Source organism: Amblyomma mixtum, chromosome 2 (assembly GCF_055824585.1).
Source record: "Amblyomma mixtum isolate Tamu chromosome 2, ASM5582458v1, whole genome shotgun sequence".
Lineage (NCBI taxonomy): Eukaryota > Metazoa > Arthropoda > Arachnida > Ixodida > Ixodidae > Amblyomma > Amblyomma mixtum.
Window position 1 is genome coordinate 282726662 of NC_143013.1, and position 25949 is coordinate 282752610.

Consider the following 25949-nt stretch of genomic DNA (forward strand, 5'->3'; position numbering starts at 1 on the left):
CGGCCAAACCGTAGTACACCAGCGCCCACGCGCGCTAATCAGTGCGGAGCGACAAACGCGTGGCTGCGCAACGGAAAGACCGCATACAGCTTTCGCCGCAAAAGGCTGCGACAGCCGAGGAGGTTTTGCCGCAATGCATTGGTGCATATCGGTGAAGCATCCAAAAAAAAAAACCAATGTGGAGGAAATCTCGTGCCAAGTTTCTTCCTCGTTTAGAAAAACACGAATGCGGACCCAGTTCTGCAAGCACTAGGAAAGGAGCTGCTCACACCCAGCGGCAAAAAATGTTAACATTTTTATGAAGTCGTCAGTTGTACCTCAATCAACATTAACATTTTCATCTCCAACTTGTTTGGAGGGGCTCTGACACACCTTCCAAGGAGAGCACATCAACTTGCTCAATTACTGCATTGAGATGTCATGGAGACTTGGGCCAACTAATACACTTCTACACACAGCAGAGGACCCACAGTCACACGCGAAAGTTGGCGGGCCCTTTCCGGCAACCTTTTAATGCTCGCACCCTCCTCCATCGCACTACTTCTGTGTATATTAGTTCTGAAATGGCTATTGGTTAGATTCTTTCAGACGTCAGGCAACTACCATGGCCGCAGCCAATAAGCAGCGTAGCTCTGGTGGGTCAGGAAGCTCTGCCCCTGGCAGTAGGGCTGGCGGAGGAGCGCCCACCTTTCAGCGTGAATAAAGTGACGACAGGAGAGGGAAAGACGCGAAGATGCTGTAATTCAAATATTAACTACAGATAACTCAGCCTCTACAAAGCACATCAAAAAATTCTCGCTGGAGGATATTCGTGAAGTGGCATCCTTTAACATACCACTTTTTATTAGAGTCCCTTTCAGAGCCCCTTTAATGGATGAAACATTAAAATCTTCATTTCCTCCTGTGACTGATTAGCAGAGTAATACATCTTATGGCCCAGAGACTGCTCTTGCTCACTGCTAGTTCAGAGCAACAGCCACTAAAGGGCAACTGCATAGGTTTTAGACATCGATGAGATTAACAAACAAACAAACAAAAAGGGGTTGAATGTATGAAACTTGCAGGCTAAAGATGCGAAGTCCTTTCGAGCTAGCATTTGAAATGGTGATGTAATCACCAATTAAAATTTCAACGATCTTCAAACTTCTCCTCAGCCCAGAGCGCCAAGTGGGGGGCGCATCATGACTTTATCGAAGGTACCAGTAAGTTTTCAATTCATAAATGCTTGCTTTCAAGGAAAAAAAAAAACAATGCTACCGATGGCAAAGGCCGCGGAGCATTGTTTGTCAGCATCCAACGAGACATGGCAGGGTGTGGTTGACGGCATCAGAAATTTGAAATCTTACCTTCCGTGACATCACACCAAGCTTCTCCGGTGCAACGAGGGAAGCCTAAAATTTAATTGTTGATTGCGGCACTATTTTAACCCTCTTCAGTCATCTGATGGACATCGCCCGACAGCGGGAAAGTACCTGTCCAGTTAGTTGTCGGGCATGGCTTGACACAAAGTTTTGCCTATTATTTCTGTAGGTAAATTCGCGCGACATCCGGTTGAATTACCGTAAAAACCCGCATATAATACGAACCCGAATATAATACGAGGTGAAGTTTTAGAGACGCGAAATGGGAAAAAAAAGTATTACCCGCGTATAATACGAGTGACGCAAGCTCATAGAAGACATTTATTCAAATCGCATCCCACACTCCACTTCAATCACTTTCTTCTTCAGAGCGCTTTCTTCGGACATTGCTTTGTGCGACAAATCATCCCAAATGTACTCATCTTCCGTGCCATCGAGGGCGTTCGAGATGCCGCACTTCTTAAGCCCGCTTCGGCCACCCGGTTGGCGTCACTGCAGGCTCACCTGAGCGCATCCACTCTGCATAGCACCGCTTGACTGCGTCCTTGAATGGTTGGTTTACAAAACCATCAAGCGGCCGCGAAAGTTTCGTCGCGTTCCGCAGCACGCGAAAGGGGCTTCTTTCTGTCGTGGCCATCCACGAATGCTTCCTTCGACGACAGCAAACTGCCTCCTGGCCGCACCGTTGCCGATGTTCTCCGCACCTAAAATCACTTTTCGCTTGAAAGCAGCCGAGTACTGTTTTCGAGACCCTGACATCGTGCTCCCCAAAACAATATCCACTTCGCGAAGCGTGCCTTACATGAGAGCATGTGTGTTGTCAACAGGCACATGGCACACCGCGACCCCGGCACACCGCGACCCCGGCACACCGCGACCCCACCGGCGCACCCAACGGATCAACAAAGAAACGACGTCGTGACGTCATTTGTCGAGAGTAACAAAGCCAAGCAGTAGCAGAAACGAAACCAAAACTTCGAGCAACTTCGAAAATTTTTGTTCGGATCCACAAATAGTACGAGGCGGAAATTTAGGACGCTAACTATGGAAAAAAAAAAACTCGTATTATACGCGAGTTTTTACGGTAGTTGTATCCAGCAAATTGGCTATTCGAGGGATAACAGCACCATACCGCTGGAAAAATATTTTTGATCACGTGGTTTTGAGGCCCTGAAATGGCGCCAAAAACTCGTGGCATGAGTTCCATTCCGGCAGGCGTGTTTTACGGAAAGTTGTCTAATGACTTGAAGGCAGGCTCAAAGGCCGCAGCATCAAGGATTACGCTGTCTGCAGTGACAGAACGACAAACAAAGGCAGAAGGAAGACTGTATTATTTTGCAAGATGTGCAAGAGAAAGCCTGGCCTCCACTAGGAGAGAGCTTCGAGAGGTTCCACACTTCAATGAAGTTCGCTGAAGCCCTAGCCCAACTGAAGAAAAATGCTTTCAATAAGTTTTTATAACCAAATCATGTCATGGCAAATCCTTTCTTTGCGAGGGGCTAGAAGGCCCAAAAGAATGCTGACGGGTGCAGTAGTCTGTGGGGAAACTACGCCTCACCGGAAAGGGTTACATGCTAGCTCAAAAACGCTTGGCATGCTTTACCTACAGTCTACGTAGATTTGAATCCTTGAATTGCACAGAATTCGCAAAAAGTGGTGCAGTTGCCCTTTAATGCTTCAACCACCACATCTGCAGCAACCACGCAGATGTCTGCACAGAGGAGTGCAAGTATGGGAGGAGACGAGGAGGGAGTAGGATAACTGTTACACTGTGCTGTGTGCGAGATGTTGGTTCTTTTCACTGACAAAGTTTTCACTGCACACGCAACAGCTATTACCAGGTTCTAACGTTACACAGCATAGTGTAAAGATTTGTCAGTGTTTCTCTTTTAGAGCGAAAGTGCTACTGTTCCCGTTCTTCGAAGTCATGTCGGTGTGCAAAACGACCCTGGGAGACAGCAGAGTGCAAAATAAAAATAATAGAACAAAAAACAGACTTGCAGAAAAGAGGCTTGCAGGAAAGAATTGCAGAAAAGCAGCTTTCGCTCTGCATTAAAGGGACAGTGAGCAGAGCTCTATTAATATTTTTTTTTTATAGCAGAATCTGATAGTTCGGCATTTCATGGCTTTGTTGCCACTTGGCCGGCAACGAAAGATGCATTTATTTCAAACAAATTTGGATTCGAAACTGAAAAAGTTTTTCCCGCCGCTCTAATTCAAACTTGGGACTCTCTTATGACGACACAGGACTAAGTGACATGAAGCATGACGTGCACATGACGTAACGCAGACTCCGTGATTTCTGGCGGCCAGCAGTGCGGCCTAGCAGCAGCCGAAAAGAAATCTACCGCCGGCCGCACGTTGAAGGCATCAATCGGCTATTGCAGCCGTCGCTACCGTTGCTTCGTTTACGTTTGCACCGGCATTTTGCCAGCATTACGATGGATCCCATTCTCTAAGTCATCAACGAAGTCTCGCAAATAGACGCCTTTAGCATACCGTGTACCTTGTTACCGTTAGCGGAATACCAGCAGCCCGCCTACCGCCGGTGAACAGGCGCTGATTGGTCCCAATGCTGCAGGCGTGTGCGTAGCTGCCGGGTACGTGGCGCCAACGGGCGACGTCAAGGAGATTTGCGCATGCATTGGCTACGCCTCAGTGATTTGTGGCTTCTCGTGTCTCAGTGTTGCTAGAACCATTGGTTCTAGCAATGGTTCTAGCATTGGTTCTAGCATTGGTGTGCTAGAACCATTGGTTCTAGCAATGGTTCTAGCATTGGTTCTAGCATTGGTGTGCTAGAACCATTGGTTCTAGCAACACTGTCTTGTCCTATGATGTCATATCGCTTGTACTTGCGAGTTTGGCCTGTGGCAGCAATACAGTTGAACCTCTATATAACGAAGTCCTACTTGCAGCCGAAAATTTCGTTACATCGAGGTTCCCATGTTTCAGCTGTCAAAATAAAGTATAACTGGTTCATGGAACACTGCTTGTTGATGGGAACTTGTAAATTACTTATTGAGGAAATACACAAAAAAATCGAGTACCTAATAGTATTGCTAACAAGGGCACCAGATGTTTTTTTCTACATCAGGAGCATAATGAGTGATAGCAAACACCGCGACGGCATCATTTTTCTCCGTGTGCGCATAGCAAAGAACGAGCGCAGCGCCTAGTACTGAAAGCCGCCACAAGATGTCGCTACTGGTATCATCATCATCAGCATTGAACATTTGCAGCCGGGGATGCATCAGAGAAAAATAAAGAAAAATGTTCGCATCGCTCACGCCGGTGCAGCTACTTTGGACATGTCCTGGGTTTGGCAATTGTGGCTCGTTCTTGCTGGCGGTGGGATTGTGCTCGCGACGAAGCGCTTAGTGAATGCTTGTGCGACGGCTAAGTGAACGGTTTCTATCAGTGCTTAATTACGTCGCTTTTCCTGCTCTGCACTTTATTTTATTCGCTGTATGCGACCAGGGCACGTTTTTTTTTTTTTCGCCGCTCACCCGTTTTAAAGGTACGACCACACTAGCTCCACCAGTTTGTCAACACTGAAGACTTTTTTTTTGTTGTTTACGAGGACACTGCACGCAAAAAAAAAAACGAACGGACGCTGCAAGAAAATTCGGCTTATTACTCAATGGTCGTGTTATTCATGGAATGACGACACTGTTTCATGAATGCAAAAATTTTATTGGAACTTTGTGGAGTACGTGCAGTCGATCCACTAAGGTATTTGTTTGGGCTAGTCGGTACATTGTTAAAACTTCCTTAGTCCTGTCTTCCGTGCGCTGTGCCTTCAGTTTTAGCAGTCGATCCAGTTCATGTGGCAGCAAAGAAGTCTGTCAACTTCATCTGCCGCTTTTTAATAAGCGTCGGCGTTATGAGGCGCTCGTATGTAGACAGGGCTACCAAGGCCTGCTCATGTGAATGCGCGCCCGCGTGCGCACGCAGGACATCCAGCGCATCCATGATTTGCGTCGGTGTAGGCGCGCTACTTTCAACATGGGCGTCTTGGTCAGAGTCGCCGTCCTCCATTCCCGTGTCTGTGACACTCTGAATTATTGCGGCATCATCCAGCTCTTCGGTTGTGAAAGCCCAAGCGTCGCTGAAAACAAAGTCCTCGAGCGTCACGTCACTGGGAGCACCACCCTGGTCGCAGAGCAGCTGCCATGAGTCACCGACGTCTGTGCTAGATGTGGATGGCATGCTTTCGTCGTCATCGTCATTAGCTTCGCAACCCAGTTCTTGGTTTGAGTGCATGCTATCCTTGAAGCCCGCCTTTCTAAAGCAGTTCGCTATATTCTCACTGCTCGTCGACTCCCATGACCGCGATAACATCTCTAAGGTCATGAATACATCGATTTTGGTCTCTCTTTTGAGCTCAATGTTCAGCAGCAGCCTTTCAATCACCCGCTTGCGGTACGAACACTACACGCTGTTAATAATACCCTGGTCCAGTGGCTGTATCAGGGAGGTGCAGTTTGCGGGAAAATATTCCAGGTCGACGTTAGTGAGCGCACAGTCTTGCACATGATGTGCGGAGCAGTTGTCCACAAGTAGGCAGATGTTTCTTTCCTGCTTGCGCATTTCAGCATCCAAGTCCTTTGGCCATTTTGTGAACAAATCCCGTGTCATCCACGCCTTCCTGTTTGACGTTTATTTCACGGGCATCATTTTCTTGCCACTAAAGCAGCGCGGCTTCTCATTTGTTCCAATAACAAATGGCACGCGTTTATCGTTGCCATTCATGTTGGCACAGAAAAGAACAGTTAAACGCTGCTTGCTATGTTTGCCACCATGGCATTTTTCATTTCGCAGAGCCAACGTTTTCTTTGGCAACAGCCGACAGAAAAATGCCGTCTAGTCGACACTGTAAATGTCGGCGACGTCGAAACGTGCCAAAATGCCCGGGACATAATCACGCAGCCAGTCAGCTGCTCCAATCTTGTTCGCCTCGGCCAACTCGACGCTCGCCACCTTTCCAACAATGTTGTGCCTCTCTTTAAATCGTTGCAGCCACCCGCTGCTGGCCTTGAAGTCGTCGCACCCAAGAATGCAAGCGAAGTTCAGGGCCTTCTGTTGTAGAATGGCAACACTCAACGGCATGTTTTTGGAATGCATATCCAAGAACCATTGAAGAGGGCCTTTTCTACGTCGACGTAGCTTGCCTCCTTTAATCTTTTCAGCTGCAGGCCCGAGCCACCCGCACTAACGGCAGTCATAATGCTGTCTTTCAATTTAAGAATCGTAGACAGTGAACTCTGCGAAAGTCCATACCTTTCGGCAACAGTCTTCTTCTTTTCGCCATTCATTACTTCAGTGATGATCTTGGCTTTCATGTCCATGGACAAAACTTTTCTCTTGCGAGGAGCGCTCATCTTGAACACAAAACGCACTCCACGATGAGCGGAGCCAAGTCGAAGAAACGCTGCTGCTGCTCGTAGGCCTCAGTAAAGCGAGCTCAACAACGCGACGCGCCTTGCCAAACCACGTGTCAAACACACTGCACGATGAACGGAGCCAAGTCGGAAGAAACGCTGCTGCTGTTCGTAGGCCTCAGCAAAACGAGCTCGACAACGCGACGCACTTTGTTCGCCTCCTCAGGCCTCACGCACGCGTATTTCCGGTTTGCACTTTCACGTTCAGAGTCTACAGCTCGCCAGTGGCGTCATGGCGCGGCGCGTATGCCGCGGGCTATGTATGCGCACGACAGATGGTGCGGTGGTACGTTCTCGCAGATTCCCACACTGCCGGCAAAATTGGCGCGTAAAAGGGCAAATACAAACTGCGTTTGGTCTCGGCTAAACTTTTAGCTCTCATTCGATTGTCAAGGTAGCTCCTGGCACATGCATGCGATGCACAAGGACTTCGTTACATCGAAAGTGCGGAGCAAAATTACTTCGTTAAATCGCGAAAAAAAATACATGGTTTTCAGTGGGGAAGTGATTGGGAAATTAAAAAAATGCGTTACATCGCGAATTTCGTTACATTGAGGTTCATTACATCGAGGTTCGACTGTACCTGTATTTTGGTTCTTGCTCCTTTCTACGTTACAAGACCTTTGTTGTCAGTATGAGTGGCGCTTTTGTAATCAGGAGCTGGTATTCTGTCGATACAAGCCAACTTCAATTTTTTTTAAAGTTGTATCCTACTACACAAGGGCATACCCAACAACTACATGGTTCTAGAGCTAAGACGATGACAGAGAATGAGAGTAATTGTCATCACCTTGATGTGGGGCATGGGGCGGCTGCTGTTGCTGTTGGTGTTGACGGCAGAGCGCACCACAGAGTTTGCTGTGCCTGTCGCCGCATTGCTGGCAGCAGGGCTTGCAGAAGGCGTGACACCATTGACGACCTCCTTGGGCACTTTCTGCTGCTGCTGCTGCTGTACCCTGGAGAACTGCTCCTGGGCCTTGAGCACTTCGGGGTCCTCCACCAGAGTGGTGCCTGACTGCCGCTGCTGCTGACCTCCGGGTCCCGACAAACTCTTGCCATACAACTTTTGATGCCACACGTTCTGCCGAGAGACGGCGTCGGAAATTGAAAGGACCGAATCAGCTATATTCTGCACTCTGTCAATTCCAATGTGACTCAGGCCCCCACTTTTCCCACCATTTATTTTTTTAAATTTTGATCAAGCGATTCAAGAAGAGGCAGAGAGAGATGCCAAAAATTGTTTCACACAAGTTCCCATCCTCGTTTATACTCATGGCAACAATGCAAATAAAATAGTATTACTGGAAAAAAGCCGACACATCAAAATACATGCCACAAGATCACTCATGTTGAGATACCGCATGCCAATTCCTCTAGCCAGGGGTACAATGGGTCTCATGAGCACACTGCATGCTCACTACAACTCACCCGCTCGTCGGAACTAATGGGCCTCCCAATCTCCTCTTCTTTGAAGTCAATGTAGGCTACAGTACCATCCCAGGAACAGACCAGCAACTGGTTGCCCTCCTGACTCCTGAAAGCCAGACCAACCCACAAACATCTCTCAGACACCTACAGATAGGTCCTGAGTCACGAAAGGAAAGGCACAGTCACGACCATGCTCCCCATGCAATTAAGACTCGGCTGTTACGTTGCAATTGTGGCAATGTTCCCGCATGCTACATCGCGGACGTCACTCTGCGATACTGCTTTGCCCCGAGCCGCGGCATTTTTACAGCCTACGTTCAACACGCACGGAAAGGTGACGGCAGGCCAGCCAAAGTGGAAACCTAGGCACTGTGCTCAGTACCTTCTGGCGTACTGTACCCACGCCGACGCTAAGCATGCTCAGCAGTGGCGCCAAGCTTGTTGCAGCTGTTGGTGTCATTCCATCAGTGCTGAAGCGCGAATGTGAAAGATCGAAGGCGCAAAAACAAAACGCTGCGCAGACAGTGCTCTACGAGGTACAGTTGCACAGGTTGGCTGCAAGGCATGTTCGTGTCGTCTGCGTTTTTCTTGTTGCCTGTAGCTTAAAAATGCTGTTTCTAAATTCCGATAGACGAGGATACTGTACGGTTACAGCAGCTGGTGCGAAAACACCGCAAGAGTGCACATGCATGCCCAAACTCATCCTCCTTCGCATGCTCTCCCTCTTCGCAGCTGCCTCCCTTCCAAAGACATTTGCTCAGGAGGGACATCGCAAAGCATTTACGAGATTCTGTGTATGATATGACAGTGATCGCGAATGCTGCACTACTTCGTCATCATCATCATCAGCCTGACTACGCCCACTGCAGGACAAAGGCCTCTCCCATGTCTCTATAATTAATCCTGTCCAGTGCTATCCGTGGCCACCTTTTCCACAAAAACTTATTAATCTTATCCGCCCATCTATAACATCCTGTCACCCCACCCCCCCCTACGCTTGCCTTCTCTTGGAATCAGTAAGTTACCCTTAACGAGCGTTGGTTACCTTGCTTTCATATTACATGCCCTTCCTAAGCCCATGTCTTCTTGATTTCGACTTGGATGTCATCTGTCCCATGTTTGTTCCCTGACCCACTCTACTCTCCTCCTATCTCTTAATGTGACATCTATCATTTTCCTTTCCATAGCTTGCTGCATTGTGCTCCATGTAAGTTAAACCCTTTTAGTTAGCCCCCATGTTTCTGCTGCTCTTACTAGAAGAAAAAAAAAAGCAGACAACGATGTATCATTGTACATTTCTTTCCAAGTGCTTCTCAGCTACTATGTTTCCCGGCTGGTATGCTGTTTTTTCGTGGTCCCATGAAAAACGTAACCGAAGGTTCTACTGCATTTGAGTTCAGCATTTTGAAGTGCATAGTGGCTTGGCACCAAGGACTTTTTAGGCTCGGCACTGCATCAAGTAGTTCACACTGCAAATGCAACTTTATGAAACTTTCATGCTTAGAAATATATTTTTATGCCCACAACACTGCTACAGTTTCCCATTTTGCAGAGTAGTAAATAGTGGCACGTAGCCTTGATGATGCGTACAACATTTTAGTCTTTTCATGCACGAGAAACACACAAAGGTGTCCAGCATATAGCCCCATTCACCTGAAACAAATGGAGTCAAATGCCAGTGCTTGCACATGTATTAATAATAGTGTCCCATAATCCAGCCGTCTGTCCATGTTCAACCTAATGGGGACTCCCCACCTTACATGTTCTTGCTCTGTCACCAAGACAGAGATGACTGACGTGGTTTTAAGGGGGGACACTGGTCTTGAAAAAAAAATTTTTATTAATAAAGTCACAGTTACGAAATCTTCAGGGAATATGTATTTTTGTGTGCTGATTCTAAACACGTCATTTAATTTCATGTAAAACAATTTCTTGAGCACTTATGCACATTTTATGCTAGTATATTGCGGAGAGTTTTGAAGAAAATTTGCTGCGGGAAACTCACTGAAATGTATGCCATTGGGTTCTCTTGAAACCAAGGAATACAATAAGGGTGAAATTGTCTTCCTGCCTATCATAGAACTTAAGTTATAAAGTTTTGAAGTTGTCGCTTCAGAAATGAGAAGGAAAGTGTGTATTCCTGTTTCTGAAGTGGCAGCTTCAGTACCCTACTGCTCAAGTTCTGTGAGAACTGAAAATTTCACAACTATGACTAAATTAATAAAATTTTCTTTTCGAGACCAGTGTCCCCCCTTAAAGCTGAAAGATGCAACTGTTTACCCTAAATCACAACAGCGCAGTTACAGCATTTACTTCCACCTACCAGGATATGTCCAGCACAGAGTTTGAAAAGAGGTCATGAATCACCACGAGTGGACGCTTCAGGCAAGTCAGCTGCAATGAGAGAGAGACGTAGGTGTGTATGGCAGGTATGACTGCGCATTCAGCAGCACTTTAAAACCTTCAAAGGTTCATTACACAGTGACAAGTATGCAGCCTAAATGCAGACAAAGCACCACAGCTTACCCATACGGAGAGGGATCTATCTCGACTACCAATGGCGCAGCAACAGAAATTCTGTGTCTGAAACCACACAAACAGTGAAACCCAAAGCAGCAATTACACTCAAGACACAATAAAGTGAACAGAGCAAAATAAAGCAAAACAAACAAACAAACAAACAAGGGAATGGAAGGTTCACCTTCTTGGTCTCCTTGTTTATCCTTGACCGAATATGAGGGTTGAATCTCTGAAAGGTAAAAACAACAAACAAATGACACTTAATTTAGGACGAAGGCACTGGAAGGCAGAGCCAGTGTGGTACAAAAAAATGATTCCCTTCGCATCTGTCTCAATAAACCGTGTCAAGTCATGCAGCACTGACATGCTGAAAACCTGCTCAGTATACATATGCATGCACACGTGCACCGAGACAAATATACAGTTTATAAAAGACCACGCACTTTGCAAGAGGCACAGAGCACTGATCAAAGCTAACCAGCGGTTTTTCTTGCATTTGCCCAGCCAGGACGCTGAAGGAAAAGCATACCATTCTGGCAGCACCAAAACTACACAAACTACCTTACCAACAGTATTATCTTGCACAAGCATACCAATAAAGACATTATTGCTAACGGTAACGAAGGCTGGCAGGCCAAGAAAAATCGTACCTGTGAAAACGGATGCCTCGGTTGAAATTTACAAGCTTCAAAAACACAACTGTAATCAACTAGAAATCAACTTCGATACAGTGTTTCTAAAAGATTAAAACTCAGTTCTAGATCTTCCAACCCTAACTTTTTAAGTAAAAGTAAAAGCGCCAGTCTTGTAGTTAGCGTCTTCTCTTCTGTCCCCGTTTTTTGCGCTGCATATACTCTTACTTAAGATGAGCCACCAACCAGCCCATACCAAGATTTTAACCGTAACTTCTTCTCTTTCTCAAATGGGGTGCTGACATCAATGGTTAACAAGCAAGCAACTCACGCAAACCAGAACCCACTTATTCATTTCATGCACTGCAGCAAAGAGCCATGCATGCCCGCTGCATGGTTGACGAAACCTTCAGAGATCAAGAACTCATCGAGTTAATAACAAACAGCGGTGTGTCACTGTTTTCTGCCTGTTTCTGTTCTGAATTCACACACATAGCATATCTGCAAAACAAACATACCAGTGAGCGGTGGCGAAGTCGATTAAAACTGCACCTCTCAGCAACAGCTGCCAAAATCAAACTCAAGGTGGCTAGTGCTGCCACGCTGCCACCGCCAAAATTACAATCCTGTTAGGTCCTCCTATCCACATTACTGCCAGCAGTCATGGCTCCCACATCAGCAACAGTAGCGTGGAGAAGCGTTTGGAACACCCAAAATGTTGCGCGCTGTATACAGTGCACTTCATCCGGAGAATATTACAAACTTGTGCAACTGTACTACGGAGATTCTTATTGCGCTTGAAGACTGCCACCATCATGCCAGAAGCTTTCAACCCGTGTTTATTGTTACGTCACAGCTCAAACACACCAGCAGCTGCGCATGCAGGCAAGCACATAGCTACAGAAATAAAAGAATAAAATAAAAAATAATACCAAAAGAGCGAAAGGCTGCCGCGAAAGACATGTGGCTCACCACACAGGTTACGGCTTTCCGGTGCCCCACGAAATCCTTGTTGGTGCGCCAGTTGTCGCGTTCGATGATCTGGGCTGTGGGCCCAGCATTATTCATGGCATGTGCAGAGACGAGGTACTGGCCGTCGGGGGACCAGCTCAGCCGCAGGATGTGCGTGGTGCCGCCACACTGCAGCACAGAGGTGTACCACAAATTTTGACACTCACAATGAAAGAACGCAGTCGTGTGAGAGACCATAGATATTACCAAACATAGTCGTGCTCTCTTTATAGATTCCACTTTTACAAAATCATTGGAAGCGGCAGCAATTGTTTATGCGGAAGTTACCTCAAGGAATTCTTTATAGCCCTTTTAAAAAATGCATCAGCATCAAAGATGATGAGGATGGCTTGAGGCATTCCATAATTTTGGAGTGGAACAGGAATGCATTGCTCTGTTTGCATATGCAAATTAACTAACTAAGCACTACAATCCCAGACTACATGCAGAAAATTCCAAGCAGAAAGCACCATATCAAAACACCATATCAAAAACAGCTTTGTTGTTTTGTGCGTATATTTTGTAATATAAAATATACGCACAAAACAACAAAGCTGTCTCCTTTTTTACACACATAACATGCTTCAAATTCTCCGTGCAACAAACCCGGTCTCCAATCTGAAATGGACCATCTCATAAGCTCGCTCTTCTGCTTTGACGAACATGTACGAAACTACAACAAAATGTTAAGTAGTGCACATCCCATAATTGATTCCGCCATCATCTGTAACTTAGTTTCAGTTTTTATAGCTGCGGAGGCAAAGACTGAAATGCACTGCAGTCTCTCCTGAACCAGCTTGGCTCCTGATCATCTTTCAGACTGTGTCCCCACTGTAAGTGCATGCACTGAAGCCCTAGCATAGAAGCCTTCAGAAAACAACAGCCAGAAGCCAGGCTGCACAGAATCACACCCACCTCCAAGAATGGGTCAGTGATCACACACTCCTGCTGCCAGTCATGAGTCCGCCACACCCGAAGGCTTTTGTCATCAGACTGAAAAAGAGAGAGTGGACGTCAGTGTAGCTTGGTACATGTAGCAGGGCCACGAAAAAACGACGAGGAGGCGAAGAGTGCGTTCAGAGCCTCACCTGGGACGCAACATACTTCCCCACCGGATCCCACGACACGCCTTTCACCAGACCAGTGTGGCCTTTCAGGACGGCTAAGATTTCTGCAAGCAGGCACAGTGAAAAGAGGCAAAGGTGAAACTAAGTAACAAATTGAAACCACGGCATCCTCCCGTACACCAACACACCGTTCAGGATTCATTTTATATGTCCCCCTGCCTCATGATGCAGATTAGACGCCTAGTCACACAGAAACAATCACTTCCAGTAAACCATATCTGAGTAAATATCGTCTACCGAACCAAAGAATTTGGTAATGTCTGCTGCAAATATGTCTCATAAGTCTTGGGACAATCACATAAGGTATCTGATGACAAAGTTGACTGCAAACATCGGCATGGTAGGCCAAATAAAACAACAGCTATCAATGTGACCTGAACTGCTTCTTACATTCTTATTCTCAACTGCTATGAATAGGTATATGGGACTTCAGTGTCCTCTAGCTTGCCAGCATATTCATCTCTTGCAGAAAAAAACTGCACTGATCATGTTTATAAATTATTATGGCAATCCCACAGTACTGTACTCTTTCACCATGCCAGAATAATCAACATATGCAGCTTATATAGATACCAACTGAGTGTGAAGTTCAGAAACAAAAATAAAACAAAACCTTAATATAATACATAGCTTGCAAACTTTTGCAAATTTGCTAAAAAAGTTACCACGTTACTCAACTACGTCTTCAGAAAGCTGGTCAGTTCCTACTCATCGTCTTAATAGTCGACAACAGCATTTATCCAACACATTACCCAATGCCTACAAATTAGATCGCTTTGATTTGTTTTGTTCTTCTAATCGGAATCTCTGCCTTATGTATAGACCTTAATTTTGAATACAACTTCTTTCTTTGTGATTTTATGCTACTCTGTGTATGTGTTGCCATTGCAATACATATTTGTTTAAGACACAATCATTTCCTCATTACATTTCAGTTACTGTATACTAATTTTGTGTATATCTTTGATGCGCCGCTGTGCTGCTTCAGCCAAAATAAGCAAAATAAGCAAATAAGCAAACTAATATGCATGATGGCAAATGAAACATTATTATTCAAATAATGTTCACCACTGAAGGAGTTCAGCAAACTTCAGAGTCTTTCAATCAGGACAAGCCTCACGTGGGAAGCCAGATTGGTACATAAAAATAATAGAACGAGATAGGAAATCAGTAAAAGCAACAGGTCAAACATAACTTGGGCTAAAGATATACCAACCAACTTGTTTTATTACAAAAATTGAGTGTATTACAAAAAATCTTAGCTTGAGTGACTTTTCAGTCTCCTGAAGAATGGAATAAACCACCTGGTGACATAGTCCCCGACTAGTGGCCGTGCCACAACAAAAATACTAAGTCACAGTGCACTTCTGCAGTGCTCGCCATAAGCTGTGAAATGTACACAGAGGAGGCAGGCTACCTTGCCACCTTTTGGTGTTCCAGATGACCACAGTATTATCAACACTGCAGGACGCAAGCCAGGCATCATATGGAGACCAGGACAAGTCGAGTACGTCTGTGAAAGAAAGAAGCAAACATGTAAGTTTCCACATTAGAAGGATAAAATAGCCATTAACCACACCGTAAAAAAAAAAAAAACGTCATCAAGCTTGCAAAAGTAAATGACTTCGGTGTACCGCAAATGATGAAACAGGCAGTTCATCATCAAACATGCACCTACCATCTCCATTTCACACTTTTTGAAAAGTCATACAATGTCATGTATGACATTGCACAATGCACAATTGCACAGATGCACAATGTCCAATAATGGTAGTACAGTCAACTCCCGTTAATACGAAGTTCATGGGGACCACAAACAACTTCGAATTAAATGAACTTCGAATTAAGCACAGAACACAAAAACAGCATTTTATTAGTAGTGAAATTGAGTATTTTCTCTAAGAAAAATAGTCGGTCATCTTGACCTGCTTCTTGCCGAATCGCGCTGCTAAAGGCAAGTTCTGCAAGCTGTAGATGTGGCGGAATGCTTCTTCCGCGTTACCTTCAGTGGCAAAGAAGCGCTCCACTAGAGCAAGGCCCGCGGCTGCGTCAGCAGCCTTAAGTTGCGGCTCGTTTTCAGCATCGTCGCCACTTTCCTGGGTCGATTCCTGGGGCCGAATAATCTCTACAATCTCGCTATCCGTCAGTGCACTGCACATTTTGACCGTCCCCGAGAGCACCACCAAAATCGGTTCCATCAAGCTCGCTTGTTGACGCTTCCTCTGATGAAATTGCGGAGGCATCCTTAGAAGAAGCTGCCACAAAACCACAAGCCCTGAAGCAGTTTGCGATTGTTTCTTGCTTCACATGATCCCATGCTCGCGCTAACATGTGGATGGCACTGAGCAGGCTCACCTCGTATTTTGTGGAGTTACCCATACACAATATCTTGCGCTCGAGGAGGTGCTGCCTGTACAGGACTTTAACATTCTTGATGACGCCTTGGTTCATTGGCTGCAAAACAGATGTGTTTGCAGGCAGAAAGGTGATGCGTATTGCACTCAAGGCTGGTGCATTCATGTGAGCACTGCAGTAGTCCCGAAGAAACGACACCTTGCAGAAGCAAACTTGCGGTCTAGTTTGGTAATTCAGCCCTTGAAGATTTCGGCCGTCATCCACGCTTTTTTGTTCGACCCATAGTCCGCAGGCAGATTCTTCACGCCTTTAAAACATCTCGACTTGGCGGCTTTCTCGTTCACAAGTAGGCGACATCGTTCCGTGCCAGTCATGTTTGCTGCGATTAGCATCGCCACCCTCTCCTTGCTGCGTTTGCCCCCAGCACAGTCGTCGTCCTTGAATGTCAGGGTCTTCTCTAGTAGAAGCCGATAGAAGAGTGCAGTATAATCTGCGACGAAGATGTCTTCTGGCTTGTATTCGCTGAGATATTCATGCAGTTTTTTGTCCTTCCCCGTGGCACATGTTTCCTGGTTAACGGACGCTTTTCCACCACACATGCTCTAAAAACCAGGTCGATCTTTAAAGTGCGTCGGCCATCCATCTGACAAAACGAAGTCATCGATCCCCAACATTGCTAAAAGCGTTCGAGCTTTCATCGCAACGATGTCTCCGCTGGGAGGAAGTTTGTTGCTCCGGGCATCCCTAATCCAAACCAGCAGAGCCTTCTCCAACTCTGGGTAAGCGCCGGTGCGCATTTGCTTCCGAGACGTCTTAAACTTGTCGTTCTCAAGTGCATCCATTATTGTGCGCTTATTCTTGATGAAGTTTGAGAGCGTGTTCGGCTTGATCCCGTACTTCCGCGCAATGTCTTGTTTGGCGGGACCTCCCTTCTCAACTTCCTTCAAAACCTTGACTTTCATTGCCATGTCGAGCTTAAGAGCCACGGTTTTCCATAGCAATCAACGGTGCAACTATGTCCAGTCCATTCTGAAGCGTAGGATCACCCGTGGAACAATCTAGCCAATGAGCTACCAGCACAATGCAACAAAGGCGCTCAACCAACATACGCTGCGCACGCTGCAAGCCTAATCTCACAATCTCGCCACTGCCAGTATGCAGTGCTGCACGCACCAATGGCATCTGCGTGTCCTCAGTGATCAGATCCGGCCACGCGCGGCAGCCGCTTCGACTCCTGCCGGAGCTGATCGCAGAGGCCACGGCAGCCGTAGCAATGAATAATCGCGCCTCTCCAAGAAGGCTGGCGCTGCAGAAGGCTGCGGTGGCGATGACACCAGCACGGAGCACGAAGCTGTTGTAGCATTTCACAAATTGCCCATTCTACCAAAGAATGACGGTCGCCTCGAGGATCCCGGCTGAAAATTAACGTACAATTAAACAGTATTATTACATGAGGACTGCCAATTATTGAGCGATTTTTGCCATAGGACTACATGCGAAACTGACGGGACCAGCACTTCACTTCTAGTTAATAGAAAATTCCAATTAAGCGGCTTCGAATTATCGGGAGTCGACTGTATGTACGGTTTAGCGTGCCAAAGCGGCACGTAGGCTATGAGAGATGCTGCAGTGAAGGACTCTGGGTTCATTTCCACCACCTAGGGATCTTTACGTTGCCCCCAACATTGCACACCGCGTAAACAACTTCCGCAGCTGGAATTTTGACTCTGCACCATTGGGTTCAGCAGCCAAATGCCACAACCACTAAGCCACCACGGTGGGTAATGTCCAATACCGTATTTACTCGCATAATAGGCGCACTCGCATAATAGGCGCACCCCTAGTTTGGGCGCGAAAAATCAGATTTTTTTTATTTCCGCGCATTAAAGGCGCACCCCGAACTTGGCACTGTGATCAATACTGTATTTACACGATTGCAAGCCGACACCTCGCCACCCCCCGCTCCCCAATCTTTATTTTAACAAAGTTTTCGCTGAACTGACTACTAGTCCTCACTAGTGCTGCTGAGGACCCACAGCACGTACAACGACATCGCGTAGAACAGCCGCACACAGTTTTCAGGAATGCTCACTTTAAACGTCTGTTTGGAAAGCTTCATCTCCAGCCGGAAACGTTCCCGACTTATGTCCGCGAAAACCTCTGCGCTTGGAGTGCGTACGAAAATTTAGGGACGCCTCAGTCGCAACTGCCGCACTTCTCGTTCACGTCGTATTTTCCGACCTGCCGCACGCTAGCCGTGTTCGAGAGCAAACTCCCAGCCATGTAGCTGTTAAGGTGCTTGGCCGTCGAGCTAAAACAGCAACGCTCCGCGGCAAAGCCATAAACGCGATGAACTATCGCGCTACCGCAGATCCCGGCACTTGACAGCAACAAAAAAAAAAACAAAACAAAAAAAACGACCTGGAGATGCTGATGGCGATATGGATAGCGAAAGCTCGCGGCGGAGGAAAACGTTGATGACGATGATAACCTCTACCTCGGGCGCCCTCCGTGGGTGGCGTCTGGAAGCTCCTGTGCGCGTGTGTGGCCTCCACGATCAAGCGCCCGTTGCGCGCAGCCGGAGCCGATCGCAGAGGCCTCGGCGTGTGCATTCCAAAGGCTATTCCCGCGTGGGTCGTGGAAAGTTTCGGTGCGGCCCTTACACGGATCTTTTTTTTTTAATATTTTCTTTGGGAAAACGGGGTGCGGCCCGTACACGAGTGCGTTTACGCGGTGTGTTTAATTTTGAGAGTCGAAAAATTTCCGGAAATTTTACCCCGCATAACAGGCGCACCCCGAACTTTGAGCCGGATTTTCTGGAAAAGAAGTGCGCCTATTATGCGAGTAAATACGCTACTTCACCTGCCGTCTGACGTCGGGTGCTCTGTAACCTTCACCCCGTGATTTTGCTTCCCAGGCCAACTTTTGAGCACAGAAGAATGCCTTACATGACTTACATTAAAGATGGGCACAAAACGACTGACCCCTTTCTCTACCGTACTGACTTTTGCAGTTAGTGATTTTTTCAGTGAAATTTGATTTTTCAAACTGCTAAATTCATCGCATGTTTTCGCGGTCCCTTGACAGTCTGAACATTCGGTCGGCAACTGTAGCCGGACCTAAGTGCACTGTTTCACGTGTCGCTGCACATAATGCTATTGTATGTAGCATATACATGACACTGATGTTTTTTTTCTTAATATATCTTAATACACAAGGCATAGTGTCTGGCAATTTGTACCATTCCCGCCTGAGCGCATATGGGCATGTTTTTACCTACTTTTTCAAGCAGCGATTCAATGTCCAACCAAGCAAATAATAAATGAAATAAATGCAAATAAACCAAAATGAAAGCAGCCATAAATTAAACAATAGTGAGCTGAACTACAGACAGCAGCCTTGGTTGTAAAGAAAAATAAATACAAACTCATGAAACAGCGTATTGACATGAGTATGCAAAATCTGTTTCACTGGATTAACATTTCGTGTGGCACATGGCTGTAGAACATAGAAATGCCAGAAACATTTCAAATAACACTTCCCATCACTTTTTCACTCTGAATTTCGTCGGCTGAACATAGGAGACCCATACAAAACTGTTCTCACTGCTTTCCACAGCTCAGCATATCAACACTAGCATTCCTGTTTCTTCTACAACTTATAATGAATTTTCTGCCACTTCTTTTGAAACTATATTGAAGGATACTTACCCCCAGAATGGCCCCTGAGAGTGCTGACACATTTCCAGTGCTCCACGTTGGTCTTTCCGCCCCCACCAAACATGCCCGAGGAGCTCATGCCATACCTAAAGAAGTACAAACGACACAGCATTAGCTTAGATGAAAACTGAAGTAAACTCTTACAGGCATGTCATTAAGTTCAACGCTCAGATTCAACGCTTCTGCATGCTACGCCATGGCAGAGCCCTGTGACCCATTGCTTCTCAAGAACTCATTTTCTGGCCCCGTCAATGCTAGCATATCTTGCTTCATGTAAGCCTCTATAGAATTGCAGAAGACAGCAACCTTGAGCATGAAAGCTGAAAGAAGCACAAGTCACACATAACTCGAGCAAAATCAACTTAAGCTAATCTCTTAAAGAAAGAGAGCTGTAACATTTCGAGGTAATGTCCCTCTCCTTCTCGGCAGTAACTGGAAAGAAATGAAGCAACTTCGACCTCAATACATCAGACCATTCTTTTTTTCAGGTGCAACTGAAGTTGCCTTTGCTTCCAAAGAATTTTATCAGGTCGAGAAAATTTCTGCCAGAAACGATCATCTCTAAGTTGCACATAACTATGAGCAGCTTTGAAAAGTGCGTATTCTAGTTCTTTTGTAAAAAGAAAAAGCTCGAATGTACAATTAAAAAGTGATGTAATCCACATTACTTTTGGCAAGAGTATGTTTTTTGCTAATCACTATTAAACAGTGGTTCACACAAAAAGTTCATGATTTTTTTTTTGCAGCTGCACAAATTTTCACATCTTTTCCCCCTAATTTTGTACTCTAGTCAACGGTCCACAGCATTCCTGAATAAGATCTGACATTCGGTAATAATATGTCAATTTGTAGTCGCTGTTGCAGTCGCTGTACAGATACGGCACCGAATGCAAAGCCTGAAATGCAGAGTACCTCACAAGCAGGAAAAAGAGGGACAGCAAAAGAAGGGCCATCTTTTCAAGTAATAATTGTTCTGGGAATTTATTATGATGCAAAACAACCAGCTAATGCAGCAGAGCCAGATCCAGTGAATGAAATTAATGAGTGGTGCATCAGCAGCCCGCGTTAGTCTGATGTATTCTGGCCGTCAAGTGCACCAACGAAGACATGCAAAAAACAACAAATTTTCATCATAACTAGTCATAACAAGCTGTCAAAAAAAAAAAAACATGATAACAAGAGGAATAAACAAGAAGGACAGGAGATACTTGTTCACTCATCTTCTTTTCGAGCTAGTTTTTTCATGCTGCAATCGCTTGATATCGTGGACCCTAACTAACAGCTCGAACCAACCGTACTCCTAAAACATTTCTTCAAGCCATGGGTGATGTTATGCCAGCCCACCTGGGTGTGTTGCCCAAGGGTGGTTGATCAGGTTTTTTGGTTCTTAGCTTAGGTCACAAAACCGCACAGAATCAGGCACAAAGGAATCGGATAAGCCACTCGTCTAACGTTTGCTGTCCCTTAGTAAATGTTCAACTCTTTGCACTCCCGTGATGACAACTGTATGTACTTCACTTTTAACATTGCTTAAAAAACCGTTCTGAAAGCACTTTCAGAGCTGAAAAGGGAACCCAACATGCAAGGTCCCATCAATGGAGTCAGAATACGCTAGCTAAAACATGGCAACCCCAACAGTCATATACAACAGCAGCACTTCGTACAATCAGGCATCATGGGCAAGCACTCCTTCATGTAAAATTAAAATAAGTTCTTGGAATTGACCATCCCAGGATAGTGTCCCCATACAACTGAACACAAAGACAAAAGGCAGTAAGAGAGGTATCCGTACCGTCCGATCATCCATATCATGATGACTTTGTCGTCGCCACCCGAGGCCAAATGACGGCCGTCTGCGGACCACCGGACACAGTTGACGCATGCCAGGTGGTTGTCCATCTGGCACAGTAGCTTGGGCACCGACTCATTAAGTTCATCTTCCTCGCGTGCCACGGGAGCCATGTTCCACACACAGATCTGGCCTGCGTCCGCCCCTGTTGACCATTGAACAGGGAACGAAAAGAGAAAAACCGCAATCCATTTTTGTCACTCAGAGAAATTGTAAGAACATGAAGAGTAGGACACATCGTGCTACCTAGCATAATGCATGAAAGCATCACCACGTTTTGTCCAAAAATCACTGATGTACTTGTATTAGGCTCTAATCTTGGGCGGCACTCAACTGCTCACTACACCAGACATGCTTCAATTAGACTCAAATGCTGAAACTAGTTCTAGTATGATATACTGCCCCAAGAATGGACAGATATGTTTATTTTTAATTAAACATCTCTCTCTTGACTTGCATAGAATGAGCACTACATACCCATGAGCAAAGAAAGTGAGTCCTCAACTTTGTTTGAATGCAACAAACTGTGTACCAGACACTTCAGACTGCACGACATCCAAATAGAATCACTCTATATACATACAACAAGCATACACTGGTAACAACAAAGATGGCAGGTACACCCGCAAAAATGAAACAAGCACTATGTAAACACAAAAACACAAGTTCTCATGAAAGATAAGATAGCAGTCAAGCAGAAAAGGACTACCACGCCTGGAGCGATGGCCTATATTTTCACTTTCTAAGGCATCATCATCATCATCAGCCTGAATACATCCACTGCAGGGCAGAGGCCTCTCCCATGTATCTCAAATTAACCCTGTCCTTTGCCAGTTGTAGCCACCGTATGCCCACAAACTTTTTAATCTCATCCGCCTACCTAACTTTCTGCCGCCTCCTGCTACGTTTGCCTTCTCTGCTGCTGCTACGGCCGCAGCATTTCGATGAAGGTGAAACGCAAGGCACCCGAGTACTGTGCGATGTCATTGCACATTAAAGAAGTCTAAGCGGTCAAAATTCTCTGATGCCCTCCACTGCAGAGTCCCCTGCCCATGTCACTTTGGGGCATTAAACCCCACATATCACATCATTAACATTTGTACTAAACATATAAAACATTAAAGTGAGTGGTGTTGCAAAACATTAGGACTGATAACACAAATATATTAAATTATTATGCAATAACACAAATAAATTATTATGCAATGTAATCCACCTCATCGCTCCCAATCATGTGCATTCCAAGGTTTCGATAACAGTTTCTGAAGCAGCATCACAACATGCCCAAAGCTGAAAACATAAAACCACCTGCTTATACATGAATATTTCTGAAGCTTCTTCACGTAAAAGTTATTGAAAATAATTCCAGATATGCAAGTCAGCCCTCACCTTGCCCACCGGTGGCAAACCTGGAGCCATCAGGATGTATATCCACCGAGAATATTGGATGCCCTAGAAATATAACAACCATTTTCACACGATGAAAGCACATTGGCACGCTTAGCTAAACGAAAATCCACACAAGCAGCGCGTACCAACACCTGCGTAATCAAATGCCCAGTAAGCGCATTACATGAGCGTTTACTTTTCGGAAAAATGCAGAACATTCAGTTAGCGGATCCTCGGTAGGTCAAAGAAAAACCAAAAAGATTATCGTGCCGCCCATCAACCGCTCGAAAGTGAAGGTCAGCGCGGTAAGATCGCAACCGTGCAATTAAGTCGCGTTTTTTTGTGTACTACATCTGGCGTGTTAATCCACCAAGACCGTGAGTACCAATTGGATATGCAGGTAGCAATCGGAAATGTGATTTTCTTTTTTTTTTCCGAGCCGCGAGTAGCAACAAATGTTTGCATCATAGCTTGCTAGCAAAGAAGGACTACGATGCAAAGAACAAAAGCGTTGAACACGCCTGGCGTATCCAACACAAGCACTCCATGCTAAACTAGTGGACTCGATGCCGCGCGTCTCGCAACAGCGACTACTCGCGGGCGCACACGGACACCAAATGAAGCAGAGATCGGTTCTCAAGAAAGCGTGCAGTAAGTCAGTGCGGAAGCTGTGTGTGGCTATCGGGGTACTGTCCTTTTTTATTTTTTTTTTCCACAAACAGCGTTGACCGCAACAATGGACACGAAGAGGACGATACGCTCTATTCCCTTTGTGTCATGCCAATTCGGGACCGGTGAGCTTTCCCATTGATAAACACAAAATGTAAGCCTAACAACACTCGTCTTCCAGAAACCTACCGTCATGGGTCACCCAGTTGGGCTTTAGTAACTTCATTGTGGTTCTTTCCGCTTCACCACAGCGAAATTTGAAGACCGGGCGAGGCCGAAGTCACTCGCCAGAGAAACATTTGTCACATGCGGAGCCGTCCTGCTCTGGCGTCTGTGCTCGCTTCCATGGTTATGAATGCGGCCCAGTGTTGACGGGTGTGCCTCCGGAGGCCGCTAAACTTATCCCCTCGAGGTGTGCAACAAAACCAAAACTGCCTACGGAAAGTGCAAACGGGAAAAGTTCCGAGCGGGTCTGGCGTACGATGCCGAGAAACACCGCATGGTCTAAAAGGGCACCCGAGAAACAGGCTAGGTTAACGTATCACGTTAACTTTGAAGTTTTATTCCCAAATAACGCAACCTTTTTGCGAAGTTGCATACTGTTGAGTGGTACCGCGCGCCAGCGTGGAATCCGCGTTGTTGGCACAGACCACTTTAGGCTCTCCTGGCGATTATTCGATTGGCAACGTCCTGGAAAGCTCCGGGGAAAACCTCTCTCCAGGAAACATTTCCTCGCGTAAGTGTAGACGGTGTGGATATACTTTGGTGTGGTGCCTTTAGTTTGATTTTATGCCAAAGCGCACATTATTTACGAGACATGAAATGAAAAGACGAATAACTGATTAAAAATTAACTAATTAACTTTTTAATTTTTGGGGGTGGGGGTGGGGGGGTCTTTATACTGCAAAATTGAAGGCGAGCATATGCAGGTCTGTAATTTCAGACTCTATCATGCTTCGGGATATCGAACATAAAAAAAAAAAAGATCTGTGTGGTTCAACTGCTCTTGAACCTGGTTAGAGAGCGAAAGCTATGGCGTATATTGGACAACTATACGCGGCTTGGCGTCTGTAACGTAGAGTTCGTTCTGTACACTGGATAGGCAGCGCGTACCCTGTTCGATCCTGTTGTTGTTGCGTCTGAGAAAGAAGAATGAAAAGGAAATTGCACGGGCCTGCTGACTGGCTCGAGCAGAGCCACCACCTCTGCCACATGCGGATCAGGTATCAAGCTAATTTTTTCTGTGCATACAGAGCATATATGTAATTTACTGTACCAAAATTATTAGCGTGCAAATAACATTGTTTATTTTAAAATACAAATATATACAAATTTAAATTTGGTCAAAATTAGGGTGTAGAAAGTAAAAAAACACTAATAATTTAATTCCACACATACTAAAATAATTTTGGTACAGAGGCTAGAAGATCAAATTCTGAACAAAATGATGTAAATATCTTGCCACTATCTTTGTTACTTGCTGAGAAAAGTGCACCACAAAATGCCCCAAAATACATGGGAAAGATAGGGCTTACCCTGTCCCCTTAGCGCGACTAAGATGTCCACTGTCCCAAGGGGGGGAAGGGGGGGGGGGGGGGCAGTTACGCGCCTTTGCTTTCGAAGCTCAAGGTCATTTGAAGGTGAAACTTGGGGCCACCACAAAACTGGCTTTACCTAGCGTAATGCAGCTTTCGCTTCCAAAAATAAAAAAGCTTCTGAGGGCTCGAGTTGGCTTTTCCACGTTGCGCATTGACAAAATGGCCGTTCCTTGAACCAATTCCTCCTACTTTCCATATTAGAAGCACGATGCCGATTCAGAAATGTATGAAGTGGATTCGCCTTTTATATCGAATGCCTTCTATTTCTCAAAAATTAGCTGCGGTTCAACTACAGCTGAATCTTGTTAGAGAGCAAAAGATTCGGCGTGTGTAACGTTCAGTGCGTTTCGGACACGATAGGCAGCGCGCCCACCCTGCCACCCTGTCAGGTGGCAGTTAATGGTTGATCGCGAGAGTTTGCTCACCCATTGAACGCTGCGGCCTATTGCAGCAGTGCCGCGGGTCTGCCACAACGTTGTCCCACTAACGCATGCAGCCCACATCACCATAGTTATGTACAGTCTTTGCCAAAAGTAACCAGGCTGCATGGGTTGCTTCTCATTCGTATACTATAGAGCCCTTATGGTTTCCCTAAAGATCAAAAAGTACTTTGAAGGTGAGGACAGGGGTTCTCCTTACCGTACAGAGACTTCGGTCTTGAGGGCTGGCATAATAGCTGTAATATACGACTGAGAATCAAACCGTGCAGCTTGGTTACTTTTGGCAAAAAACTGTACCTATAAGCGCGATTCAGGCGTGCACTGACCCAGAGAACCAGTTATGCGCACTTCCCTTCTTAAAATCATCGGAGTGTAAAACGTTGTCAACGCCAACGACAATGAACACAATG

The 25949-nt window shown here is 45.8% G+C and overlaps 1 protein-coding gene and 1 long non-coding RNA gene across 2 annotated transcripts in view; one reads left to right on the forward strand and one right to left on the reverse strand.

Moving 5' to 3' along the window:
• The window catches only part of Hira (histone cell cycle regulator-like protein), a 47538-nt gene extending 23620 nt beyond the window's left edge, over positions 1 to 23918 (reverse strand). The window contains exons 1-13 of the mRNA XM_089574186.1: positions 23691 to 23918; positions 22833 to 22895; positions 21387 to 21588; positions 19586 to 19680; positions 14938 to 15033; positions 13482 to 13564; positions 13309 to 13386; positions 12355 to 12522; positions 10932 to 10979; positions 10757 to 10813; positions 10554 to 10624; positions 8231 to 8336; positions 7593 to 7883 (exon numbers count right to left, since the gene is read on the reverse strand). Of these exons, the coding sequence (XP_089430312.1) occupies positions 7593 to 7883; positions 8231 to 8336; positions 10554 to 10624; positions 10757 to 10813; positions 10932 to 10979; positions 12355 to 12522; positions 13309 to 13386; positions 13482 to 13564; positions 14938 to 15033; positions 19586 to 19680; positions 21387 to 21588; positions 22833 to 22895; positions 23691 to 23727 (1395 nt within the window). The 5' untranslated portion in view covers positions 23728 to 23918. The remainder of the gene's footprint in view (positions 1 to 7592; positions 7884 to 8230; positions 8337 to 10553; positions 10625 to 10756; positions 10814 to 10931; positions 10980 to 12354; positions 12523 to 13308; positions 13387 to 13481; positions 13565 to 14937; positions 15034 to 19585; positions 19681 to 21386; positions 21589 to 22832; positions 22896 to 23690) is intronic.
• A 262-nt stretch (positions 23919 to 24180) lies between these two features.
• LOC149364243 (uncharacterized) overlaps positions 24181 to 25949 on the forward strand; it is a 30989-nt gene continuing 29220 nt past the window's right edge. Inside the window, exons 1-2 of the long non-coding RNA XR_016289160.1 lie at positions 24181 to 24237; positions 24646 to 24724. This is a non-coding gene — a long non-coding RNA (uncharacterized LOC149364243). The remainder of the gene's footprint in view (positions 24238 to 24645; positions 24725 to 25949) is intronic.